At 53.2% G+C, this 12614-nt stretch overlaps 1 protein-coding gene across 4 annotated transcripts in view; it reads left to right on the top strand.

Moving 5' to 3' along the window:
- ABR (ABR activator of RhoGEF and GTPase) overlaps positions 1-12614 on the top strand; it is a 155502-nt gene that overhangs the window by 118133 nt on the left and 24755 nt on the right. For all 4 annotated transcript variants that reach the window (XM_049782189.1, XM_049782197.1, XM_049782182.1 and 1 more), the window contains one exon: positions 188-319. In XM_049782189.1, coding sequence (XP_049638146.1) covers positions 188-319 — 132 coding nt within the window. The remainder of the gene's footprint in view (positions 1-187; positions 320-12614) is intronic.

Here is a 12614-nt window from a genome sequence, read left to right as displayed (position 1 = left end):
CTTCCATCCCATTGGCCCAGATCCTGGCGTGTGTACTCAGCACAGGCCTGCAGTCCTCTCCTGTCCCCCAATAGCCACAGCCGCCTGGTGAGGAGACTCTGAGGGGGCCCTACGCTGACCCCTTGAGCCACCACCACCCCCAAGTGCCACTGTGGGAAATTCAAAACCTCCTATTCTGTCTTCCCAGGAGTTTGAGATCGAGCTGGAAGGCTCCCAGTCCTTGCGGATCCTGTGCTATGAGAAGTGCTATGACAAGACCAAGGTCAACAAGGACAACAATGAGATCGTGGACAAGATCATGGGCAAAGGGCAGATCCAGGTGAGGGGCCGGGAGGTGCCTAAAGGCCTTATTTACTGTCTGGAAGGGGCACACTAGGCTCTGGAGTGGTTCAGAGCTCCTGTGGAGAGAGCTTTCTCCATTCCCCAAAGCCTTTGTGCTTCAGTCCCTAGACTTCCGCACCTGCTCTGTGATACCCAGTGTCCCTACAGGGCTCCAGAGGGCAGCAGCTGTCTCTACGTTCACAGTCCAGCATATGAACACAGATTTCATGTTTGTTTTAATAGTGTCCAGGCTTGGGGTAGCTCAGTGCTGCAGGACTGAGAGGCACATGGCACTAGGAATTGACCTCAAGGTGTCACAGATGCTAGGCTTGTGCTGCGTCCTTGAACCTAGAGGGGTCCATCCCAGAAACACTGAAGTTCCTTGTTCTGGGCAGTGCCTGGGGTTCTATGTCCACTGAAGAGGGTTCTGGACAGTGTCCAGAGTTCTGTGTCACTGAAGGAATTCTGTGAACTTTCCAGGGATTCTGTTCATTGACGGGGTTCCCAGTGGTCTTGAGGTTGCTATGTCTGGGGCTGCTACATCTGATCAGTAGGCTTTACCCTCTGAGGAGGCTTACATTGGCCCTTTGTGGAGGCCTTTACCCGCCGTGAGTCCAGGGGACTAATGTCTGGCTGTGGCTGGGCTGTGGTCCTCACTACCCTGTGCAATTTGCTGGTGTTGTTTGGTTCTGTGGATCTCGGTGGAGTCTTGTGTGGCATGATTGGAATTGAGCTCTACTGTTCTTGGGAATGTGTGCAGAACGGCCCATCTGCGGCCTCCATTTCTGTAGGTACTACCACCGCATTACCCAGCAGTCTTCACTCCCCCATGAGCGGACACTGCACCCTGTCTGGGCACCTGTGCAGCCCCATTTCACCTTAGGTGGTCTGGTTTGGTGGGGGGGGGGGCATCTGTGGCCACCAGCCCCATTAACTGGCATGTGCTGGGCTTTGGTTGGGCAGTCTCTGAGCTGTGGCTGCTGGGCTTGGCTCTCATCTGGGATTCCTTCATGACATTGCCCTGTAGGACATCTGTCCAGCCACCCTCCTCCTGTTCCCCAAACATGGCCCTGCATGGTTACCAGGGAGACAGTATCGCTAGGCAACCACCAGCTGCTGCTTCTGTACTGAGGGCAGTCAGAGCTGATGAGGGATCTTGTGCTAAATCCAGACCTAACACCCACTTTCCACAGAGACAAGGGGTTGGAGCCCCATCTGCACACCTCTGGGCCAGGCTAGCGGAGCAGACAGCATTCTGGGCTGGTTCTGAAGGACCCGTGAAAACCCTGCCTGGACACTGGGAGTCTGCAGGCACTGTCTGGTCACAGAAACTTTGCAATGGGAACAATTGGAAAGGCCCATCCCAGGCTTCCTTTGCCGACCTCATCCATCCCCACCTGGACTCCTTGCCTTCAGCCTCCCTCCTTTCTGTTGTGTCAGCATCCAGGCCCCCTGGGGATACACGCCATAAATCATTGCATCTTGAAGACAAGAGCAGATGGAGGCCTTGGGGGGAGTGGGGGAAGCCAGGTTATGTTTGGCAAAGCACAAAGCACAGTCTGGTAAGGAAAATGTTTCTGTGTTTAAGCTTCAAGGAATGCTGAATGCCTGGGAGTTGATATAAAAAGAAACAAATGTCCTGCTGCCAGCTGACCTGGACCTGAGTGTGGGTAGGGAGAAAGCAGCAGCCCTTCCATAGCTCTGAAGGTGCCGCCCTGGGCCTGTCTCACTGGGCAATGACAGCAGCAGGGCTGGGGAGGGCCACATCCTGAGGTCCTGCATGCTGGGACCATCCTCAGAGCTACCAGAGTATCCAGGCTGGATACAGAGTAATACTGCCCCCTTTCTCTTGAGGGAGGCATAGCCACAGGCTGCACTGTTCTCACGGTACCCTCCTGTCCCCTTCTTGCCAGGGACAGTGTCCAGGGACAGTCACAGCTTTGTCACACACCCTCTAGGAGGCCCGGGAATGGAAGACTGGGGGATGGGAAGGGACAAGTTCTTGGCAGTGGCCTGGAGGAAAATCAGGAGGAGCCTGGGTCCTCTGCTTCTCCACCCCTCTTCCTCAGTTCAAGAGGACCAGCAGCCAGAGCACAGCACATGCCTTGCACGTGGCCAACCTGGGTTTGATTTCTGACATCCCATATAGTCCTTCGAACCTCCCAGGAGTGATCCCATATTGTAAAGCCTGGAGTAACTACCTTCAGCACTGGCCCAAAAACAAACAAACAAAAACAAGGGGACCTGCAAAGGACCCCATTTCCTGATCCCAAGTCTTAGACTGATCTCACACAGCCCTGTGACCTGTGTCAGTCTAGTCTCAGCCAAGTTCCCATGTGTAAGTAGGTGTGCTTCCTCTTCTGGGGGTGTCCTCTGTCCAGAGCTTCATTAGGTATCTCCCACCTTGGCAGAGGGTGCAGGATGGGGTCTACCCCTGCAGTGGCAGGTTTCCTGCCAGCCCAGACCTGTTTTCTTAGGCACCTAAAGGGAAGCAAATGAGGGGAACAATGCCTGCAGGGAGCTACCTACCTTGAAGGGTTCACTGCCAGTTTGGAAAGACAAGCCTCAGTGTCTGCCAGGGTAGTGCAGAACAAAGCAAGATGTCTATGATGCCTAGCAGGGATGGTATCAGGAAGTTTCCTATGACGCCAGTGCTTGGGAATATGATCTTACAGAATCTTTTTTTTTTTTTTTTTGGTTTTTGGGCCACACCCAGTGATGCTCAGGGGTTACTCCTGGCTATGCACTCAGAAGTCGCTCCTGGCTTGGGGGACCATATGGGACACCGGGGATCAAACCGCAGTCCATCCAAGGCTAGCGCAGGCAAGGCAGGCACCTTACTTCTAGCACCACTGCCTGGCCCCGATCTTACAGAATCTTAAGGTCATCACTGCTTTAAAGATATGGACAGGGACCGGAGAGATAGCACAGTGGTAGGGCATTTGCCTTGCAAGCAGCCGATCCAGGACCAAAGGTGGTTGGTTCGAATCCCAGTGTCCCATATGGTCCTCCGTGCCTGCCAGGAGCTATTTCTGAGCAGACAGCCAGAAGTAACCCCTGAGCACCGTCGGGTGTGACCCAAAAACAAAAGAAAAAAAATAATAAAGATATGGACAGTGGGGCAAGTGAGTGAGATAGTACAGGAGTTCAGGTGCTTGCTATATACATGGCCTAGTCAGCCAGGTGTAGCCCCAAAACCAATAAGTAATAAAATAAATTAATAAGAGGAAGGTTAAAAAAAAAAAAGCTGTGGAAGTCCTAGGCAATGGTTCAATAGATTTTGCATGCAGGAGTCACAGACTCAGTCCCCAGGACCACAGAGTCCATTGAGCATTACCAAGAGTGACCCCCAAGTATAATGGATGGGAATAAGCCCTGAGCACTGCAGGGCTTGACTGCCCAGATCCCAGGAAAGACGTTTATGCAGGGCTGGAGAGTGGGGCTTCTGGAACCAGGGCCCAACCTGACCTTGTTCACTTAGGTTCTTCCTCTGTGATAAGCCAAAAATAAGAGCTGCAGGAAATCAGAGGATAAAGAGTCATCGTGGGTGGTGAGGATTCCAGAAGGAGCGGGAGAGAGTACCAGGGTTTGGTTTGGGATTTTTAGTGAAGCAAGATCGTTTTCTTTTTCTTTTTTGTTTTTTTGGCCATACCCAGTGACGCTCAGGGGTTACTCCTGGCTATGCACTCAGAAATCGCTCCTGGCTTGGGGGACCATATGGGATGCCGGGAATCGAACTGCAGTCCGTCCTAGGCTAGCGTGGGCAAGGTAGATGCCTTACCACTTGCTCTACTGCTCTGGCCCTGCAAGATTGTTTTCTTTTTCTTTTTGAAAAAAACTTACTTAGAAAGATAGGAGGGGGAGGAAAGAGAAGAAGTACATGTTCAGGGGCCTGCGAGGTGGCGCTAGAGGTAAAGTGCCTGCCTTGTAAGCGCTAGCCAAGGAAAGGACCACGGTTCGATCCCCCGGCGTCCCATATGGTCCCCCCCAAGCCAGGGGCAATTTCTGAGCGCGTAGCCAGGAGTAACCCCTGAGCATCAAAAGGGTGTGGCCCGAAAAACCAAAAAAGAAAAAAAAAAAAAAAAAGAAGTACATGTTCAAGAGAGAACACAGCTTCTCCAGAGTAGAAAAAGCGACATGGAGACAAGCAAGCGAGATATATGCTCAAGGGAGAGCATGGGCTTGAAGAGCCTATTGAGTACCAGCAATTATGAAAGCAATGTTTATAGTCAAAATTGCAGTCATAGTAAAGGACTTGACAGAGTCACAGATCAGCCTTTATCCTCCTGAAACAGCCTCCAGGCTTTTTGTTGGGGGTGGGGAGGCTTATGGAAACCATGCCTTGGCAGTGCTCAGGCATCACTTGGCAAGACTCAGGAGACCATATAGGGTTCCAGTATTGACCCCCTGTGCATGTGCAAAGGAAGTACCATGCAGTACTGTATCTGACACTGTTATTTTAATCAGGATGCCTAGCTTGCTTTTCCTCTCATTCTTGTGATATTTTCATAAACATTTTTTCTAGGATTTTACATGGCCTCCTTTTATGTTATGAATACATTGTCAGAATTCCTTCACGTATTTTATAACAACTACTTCCAGGGTCTGAGAGATAGTGAGATGGTACAAGGGTTAAGGTCTTGCACATTGCTGACTTACCCCCACATATGGTCCGCCAAGCACCACCAGGAATGATCTTTGAACACAGGTCCATGAAAAATCTCTGAGCCCACATAGCACAGTGTGGCCCCAAAACTAAAATAAAAGTACTTTTTAAAAAATCTCTTTTAGGGCCCAGAGAGATAGCACAGCGGCAAGAGATTGCAAGAGATTGCAAGCAGCCGATCCAGGACCAAAGGTGGTTGGTTCGAATCCCGGTGTCCCATAGGGTCTCCCGTGCCTGCCAGGAGCTATTTCTGAGCAGACAGCCAAGAGTAACCTCTGAGCACCGCCGGGTGTGGCCCAAAAACCAAAAAAAAAAAATCTTTTAGGGGCCAGAGCAGTGGTGCAAGTGGTAAGGCATTTGCCTTGCATGTGCTAGCCTAGGATGGACCTCAGTTTGAGCCCCCGCCATCCCATATGGTCCCCCAAGCCAGGAGCAATTTCTGAGCGCATAGCCAGGAGTAACTCCTGAGTGTCACCAGCGATGGCCCAAAAAGAAAAAAAAAATCACTTTTCACTATGGCCAGCTCATGAATGTCTTTCAAGGCTTGATCCTTCTTGTGTGTGTGTGTGTGTGTTGGGTCACAACCTCTGTGTGTGTGTGTGTGTGTGTGTGTGTGTTGGGTCACAACCTGTGTGTGTATGTGTGTGTGCGTGTGTTTTGGCAGGCACCGGGGACCATATGGGATGCCAGGATTCAAACTGGGGTCTGTCCTGTGTTGGCCACATGCAAGGCAAAACACCTTACCGCTGTGCTATCGCTCCAGCCGGGCTTGATCCTTCTTGCTCCTAATTACAGGGTGGGTGGAGAGAGAGAAGTAGGATGTACACTGGGAGGAAGGGCCAGCAGGAATGTGTGGAGGTCACCCGGCCCCAGCAGGCCTGAAGGAGTCCTCGAGGCTCTCATGCAATCATAGTTGGGTTGAAGGTTGTTTTCTGTTGTTTTTTTGTTTTGTTTTGTTTTGTTTTGAGAGAGAGATAGAGACAGAGCAAGAAGAGAAGCAGCCTTGTAGTAGTAGTAGAGTGGGGGGTCTCTTGGGCTGCAGGCTCCAGCCTGTTGGGCTGGTCATGCTTGGTCAGGCTCAAGGCAGGTGAGTGCCTGCAAGTATCAGTGATTGGGGGCGACTTCCTGCTGTCGCTGCATATTCAGTGCAAAACGGATGCATCTCTCCTCCCTCCTTTCCACATAACTCCGGGGGCTTTGGCTCCAGATCCTCCCTCTGGGCACCGCCCCTCCCCCCTGCTGCCCTGGCGTGTGGGGGGGGGCATCTCAGTCCATCTCCCCCTCCCGCAACATACACCCCATGTGTTTGCCTTGACCTCTTGGCCCCTGGGGACTCCAAAATGTTTATCTGGGTCTATTTCCAGCCAGGCTGCTCTAGGCTCCAGATGTGCCGTCCCCTCTGGGACCTGCCCGCTGGCCACTGAGCATATTCCCAGGATCCAGCACTGTGGCTGGCGAGGCCAGAAAGGAAGGAGTTCCTTGAGGGTCCCAGAGCTTGGTTCCTGCTGTGGCCCAGGGCTTGAGAGGTCCCAGTCCGAGACACTGGGGCTCCTGGAGCCAAATTACCCATCGGATCCATCTCCGGGCCCAGCCACAGACCCTGGGGTGGCCCCGACCCTCAGCTTTGTTCCTCACTACTGCCCTGGTACAGTGGCATCCCTTTCCCTGGAGACTGCTCGCTACTGAGCACAGGAGAGCTGGAGGTGTGAGGGGAGGGCTGGGCTCTGGGCCTGGAAGAGGCTGCATCTGTCCTAGGCCTGGGGTGGCTTCACTTGCCCCATCACCTGGATACATACTGCTCAGGAGGCTGGTCTGCCTTTTTTTTCCCCTCCACCTCCTCCCTCCATTGTCTTCAAAGGGGGTTGATTTTGCTGACAGAGTTGACAGGCAGCCCTAGAGACCTCCTGATTCTGGGGGCATGCAGGAAGGCTGGTCCCTGCCTTTTGGGCGGGAACGAATTCCCAGTCCCAGGCCGACCTTTCTGACCTCTTCTCGTCACACGTGGGCTCAGTGACAGCTGTCACCATGCCCCTCAGCATGGTGAGAGGTCATCTTCCCAAACTAAAGCTGCCCGTCAGCATAGCCCCCCTGCTTCCTGTTACTGTGGGTTTGCCAGTGGTGGTGAGGGCAACTTCTGGGTCTGCTCTCAGGGTCCAGGATCCCCAACCCATTGTCTTCTCCCTACAGCATCCCCTCCCATGTCTTTCTGCAGCAGGGATCTGGGAAACTGCCCACAGAGCACTCAGGACCCCTCTCCCTCTCCCTCTCCAGCTCTTAGTGCTGAGTGTGGAGCCCCTGAGCCTATACCTGATTCCATTCAGAGCCCACAGGGTCCCTTGTTCCCCTCCTACCTCTATCATTAAATGGGAATAGTAATTCTGGTCTATGACTATAGACCTTCACAGCTTACCATGAGACTCCAGAGTTGCACTATGTCCCTATCCCCATTTCCCTTTCCTCTCTTGGGCCCCCCATATATGCAGGCTCTGGGTATATGGCTGCAGAGGAAGTGAACAGATTGATAGTATGCATCTTCTCCCTGTCCAATGTTGTGCTGACCCAGCCATGCTGGTGCTCACGGAGGTCCAGGTGGGCTCATCATTTTAGCAGGGCTACCCTAGTGCTCATTGGGTCTGGGGGAACACCAAATGCAGTGTTGGGGTCACAGATGGCATAGCCACATGGATCACATTCAGCACATTCAATGCCAGCTCAGCCCTAGGCATTGAACATATAATTTTGAACCTGCCAGACAAGCACCCAGGCGAGTATTGTGAGAATCGGAGCAATAGCATGACCAGGAAGGAGCTTGCCTTATAGGCCTCTAAGCACATTTCAAATATGTGGCACTATATATGGTCCCCTGAATACCATCAGGGATCACTCGTAAACACAGAGTCAGGAATAGCCCCTGAGCATCAGGACATGGCCCCAAAACAAAACCAAAAAAAAGAATTTTGATCTGGCCATCAATTGATTGTTGGGCCAGAGTCTTCACTCACCCAGAAATTTGGATCCCTTACCTTTGAACAGTGGGCTCCACCAACAGCTAACTGGGAAGGCCCATGGTGCCTGACTGGTCAGCACTGTCCCCCATCCCCTGCGGGGTTTGTCAGGCAGCCCCTCTCAAATGGGCTGTCTCTTATGAGCCCCTCCTGGGTTCGGGCTTGGGGCAGCATGTGAAGGCTAGAGCCCCAACTTTGATGAGTGGCCTGAGGGGTGTCATGGTTGGGCCCTCGCAGCTGCAGCTGAGGTAAAGTTCCCTGAGCCCCACTGAAGACACAGCTCAGACCCAGAGCACAGGTATGAGGAGTCAGGACCAAGGCCCTTGTCAGCAGAGAGTTTGCTCTCATTTACTCTTCTGAGCAGGAAGAAACAGTGACTCTGGAGGGCAGCCATAGCCAGGCTTCCCCTGGCTGAGGGGTCCCTGGGTGGCTTGACTGGACCCATAGGGCCAGTAATCTGGGTCCTGGGGAGGTCTTGACTGGCCCAGAGTTTTCTCTGCTTCTTCCTGGCTGATGCCTGGAGAGACCTGGTGCTCTCCTAGTAAAGATGCAGCAGTGTGGGCCTTATGCTACCTTCCTCTTCCCCTCAAACCCCACTGGGGCCACCTGGTTTGACTAGAGCTGGGTAGGGCAGGCTGGGGTTCCCTTTCACCTCACAGCCCTGAGCAGTTCTGTCTCCAGCCTCTCTCCCCAGCCCCCCAGTGTACTTCCTGCCCTGGAAAAGGGTCAGCTCTAGTCTCTTGGCCTTTCAATCCTTCAACCCTTTGTTCACTGAACCTTCCCTGAAACACTTGGGGACAGGCAAGGTTGAGCACTGAACAGGTCTCCCAGGGTCACAGGAACCACTGTCTTGTCCTGCTTGCCTTAGGGGTGTCCCCAGTCCGATCTCCAGCAACCCCTGCTGCCTGCCTTAGAGGCCCCACTATACTTGAGAGCAGCAGCCAGTGGGGGTTTGGGCAGGATCCCAGGGAGGGACGCCCTGCTTGCCAAAGGCCTCCGCTGACCCCAGCTCCCAGTCCTTGCCTGCCCCTACTCAGTCCCCTCAAGCTCCCCATGGTCCTGATTGGGGAAACCTGGGAACAGAAACAAGTGAAGTCAGGAGTCCTCCCTGTCTTTTTCAGCCCCATTGGACATCCCTCTTGACCTGCCTCAGAGGGGTGGGTGACGAGCAGAATAGCCTGTGCAGAGGGGAGCTGGGCCTGATTCATGTTGGCCCCCAAAAAACCCAGCCTGGCTATCTGGGCAGAGGAGGCTAGTGCTCTGTGACCCTGGGAGGCAAGAATGGAGCCACCAGCCTCCAGGCCATGACTCTGAAGAACCCAGCTGTCGATGAGATAAGTGTCTTGCTATGTGGCTACTGAGAGGAACCAGGCCAATAAGCAGAGGCCCAGAGAGTTTTCCCAAAGAGAGAAGATAAGACATGAGTTTCACATCCAGGACACTGACCCGGAAATTTCCTTAAAAGGCTACTCAGTCCCCCTTCCCACCCAACCACCCACCCACCCACCCATACATACATCTGCTCCGCCCAGAGGGAAAGCGAGGCCCAGCGCTTGACCTGAGCACAGCTGTTCTCATGAGAACTTGCCTAGGACAGCACTCACGCCTCCACAAAGCTTAGGGGCTCCTCTTTTCAAAAGCACCAGAAGCTTTCAGTTCTGCTTGTATTGCTCAGGGATCTCTGCGAGGACCCCGAGGGAGGGGTGACTGACAGGAGGTGTGAGCAGGTAGGCCCTGGGTCCCCACTTTGTTTTATTCTCTCTCTTTCCCTTCTTGTTGACACTGCAGCAATGACCCTGGTTTGTACACAAGCCTGGCTGTGGTGCTTGCAGACTCATTGAGGTTTGGATTCCTTGTTGAGTTTTTCTTTTGTTTGTTTGTTTTCTTAATTTCTTGGAGGGGATGGTTTTAAGCAATGCCTGGCATGCTCAAGGCTTACTTCTGGCTCAGGGCTCACTCTCACACTGCCCTGCCAGCTCATTCTTGGGAGAGAACCACCTTGTCAGCTGAAGAAAGTGCAGTGTGAGGAGCCAAAGATAGTACAGGGGGCACGGTGCTTGCCTTACACAAAGCCGACATGGGTTCAAGCCCCAGTCACCACACACAATTCTAGGCAGTCCCTTGAACACCACTAGGAGTGATCTCTGAGCACAGAACCTGGACTAAGCTCTGAGCACCTTGTGGTGCCTGTCCCTCCATGCCTGAGGGGGAAAAATAGCACAGGAAAGGAAAAACAGCTGACCCTGGTTTGATCCCAGGCACCACATAGTCTCCTGAGCAGTACTGGAGGCAGCCCTGGAGACCCCTGAGCATTGCTTTTGTTTTTGTTTTTGTTTTTGTTTTTGGGCCACACTCGAGGTGCTCAGGGGTTACTCCTGGCTGTCTGCTCAGAAATAGCTCCTGGCAGGCACGGGGGACCATATGGAACACCGGGATTCAAACCAACAACCTTTGGTCCTGGATTGGCTGCTTGCAAGGCAAACGCCACTGGGCTATCTCTCCGGGCCCCTGAGCATTGCTTTAATGACCTGGTGATCTCTGACCCCACAAGGCCTGAGCAGCACCACATACTCCAGATCTGTGCAGCGTGCCGAGTACTCCTGCAAAAGGGTTCTCAGGTCTGCCTGTCTGAGCTGCAGCCTGTGGGCTTCCTTTCCAGGACCTTCACAAAGGCCCTACTGGGCCATCACCCCAACTCCCCCAGCTCAGTAGCTGTCCACTGTAGCTATATTCACCCTCAGGCTTCTGGCTCTTGTGCTTGGGACCCCCTGGCTGGCCTCGAAGAGTGTTCCCCTCCCCTTTTACTCTCAGTTGCTTAGGTCTGACCTGTCTAAACCCTTTCCTGATTTATTTATCTGACCAGAGGATGGAGTTGGAGTTCTCTTTTGATTTGGGGGGAGGGAGAAGAGCCAGTCATCTATAGCTTTTCTTCTTTGTTTTTCTCTTTATTTTCTTTTTGTTTTTGTTTTGGAGCTTATTCCTGGCTCTGAGCTCAGGGATCAAATTTGGATCAGCTACATGCAAGACAAGCACTCTACCCACTGTATTCTCTCTGCCCCCTCATTCCTAGTTTCTGAGGCACCTTTTTTCTGGGTTCTGGCTGGAGGGTTTGCCTGGAAGTGGTCCTTCGCTCCTGCAGCTACCTTGCCCACCTTGTCTCTGGGATGCTCCACCAATCACCTGGTTCCACCTTCATCCCAGCTGTATACACTGAGCTGAGCATCTCCCTGTGTCCCTTGGAGTAGGCTTCCTCATTCCTACAAAAAGGAGAGCACCTCGGGAGGGTGGGATGGTCCCCTTGGAATGTTTTCAATTCCAAAGGCATCAACATCTGTTCATGTGGGCCTTGCCACCCAGGCTCTGTTTATTCAGACGGGCTCCCCGAGTGTCCTCAGAGGCGGGCCCTGCCAGGTGTGGCTGGATGGAGACTACCGCCCCGGGGGGGGGGGGGGTGGAATGAAGCCACCTCCTGGGTGGCCAGGACAGCCTAATCTGAGTCTGTCCAGAATTGTGGGGAAGATCTCCTGGGGTGCTGCAGGGACCCAATTCATGCTGCTACCTTTGAGGAACTTGCTGAGAACATTTGTCTCACACACAGACGGCTGCCCTCTGGACCATTTGCTTCTAGCAGGGTGACAAGGAGTGCAAACCTGCTGTCTCCAGAGAACCCCCCTCATGCCTTCCCTGGTGGGGGAGGAAGGAAAGATGAGTATCTCAAAGGACCCACAAGCCTCCCAACCAGGCTGCCCATCTGGTGGCGGCTTGCGCTGCCATGGAAACTCCATGTGGATCCGGCATCCAATCAGAGACAGCTTCCCCCAGACAATGTTGAACCTGAAGCTCCTGAGACAGACAAGCAGAGGGCTCTGGGCACAGGATCCACACCGCCTCCTTTCTCCCACACAGCCCCCAGGCTTGGAGAGGGGGACGCGCATTGCACAGCTTTCCCCTTCCCCGACCAAAAGATCCTGTGGCCTGTGACTTAGTCAGAGGGAAGGGAGCCTGGAGGGCCAGTTCTGTGCCTGTCCTGCGGGTGCCAGACACTGCCTGTCTGCCTGCAGCAGGTGAATGCGGTCAGCATTCACCACAGCACCTTTCCAACTGCTTACATAAGTGCCACTGCAGCTACCAAGAGCCGGGGAAGGAGAGACGCAGGGCCAGTGGCTTTTTGTTCCATGACTCTGTGGGACTCAGGCCAACCTTCCTCCTCCAGGAAGCTGCCTCTGATTGTCCCTGGCTAGATATTTCCTCTCCTCTCTTCCAGTATACACATTTGATTTATGCTGATTTTATAGCCTCTGACAGGTTTGTTTGTGTATTTATTTTTGTTTGTTTGTTTGGTTGGTTGGTTGGCTTTTCTGGTGTGGTACTCAGGTTTTGTTTGTTTGTTTGTTTGTTTGGTTGGTTGGTTGGTTGGTTTTTGGGCCACACCCAGCGGTGCTCAGGGGTTACTCCTGGCTGTCTGCTCAGAAATAGCTCCTGGCAGGCATGGGGGACCATATGGGACACCGGGATTCAAACCAACCACCTTTGGTCCTGGATCGGCTGCTTGCAAGGCAAACGCCTCTGTGCTATCTCTCCGGGCCCATGTTTTGTTTTCTGGTTTGGTTTTTTTTGCTTTT

This window comes from Suncus etruscus, chromosome 1 (genome assembly GCF_024139225.1).
Source record: "Suncus etruscus isolate mSunEtr1 chromosome 1, mSunEtr1.pri.cur, whole genome shotgun sequence".
NCBI lineage: Eukaryota > Metazoa > Chordata > Mammalia > Eulipotyphla > Soricidae > Suncus > Suncus etruscus.
This window is presented reverse-complemented; position numbering and strand designations above follow the sequence as displayed.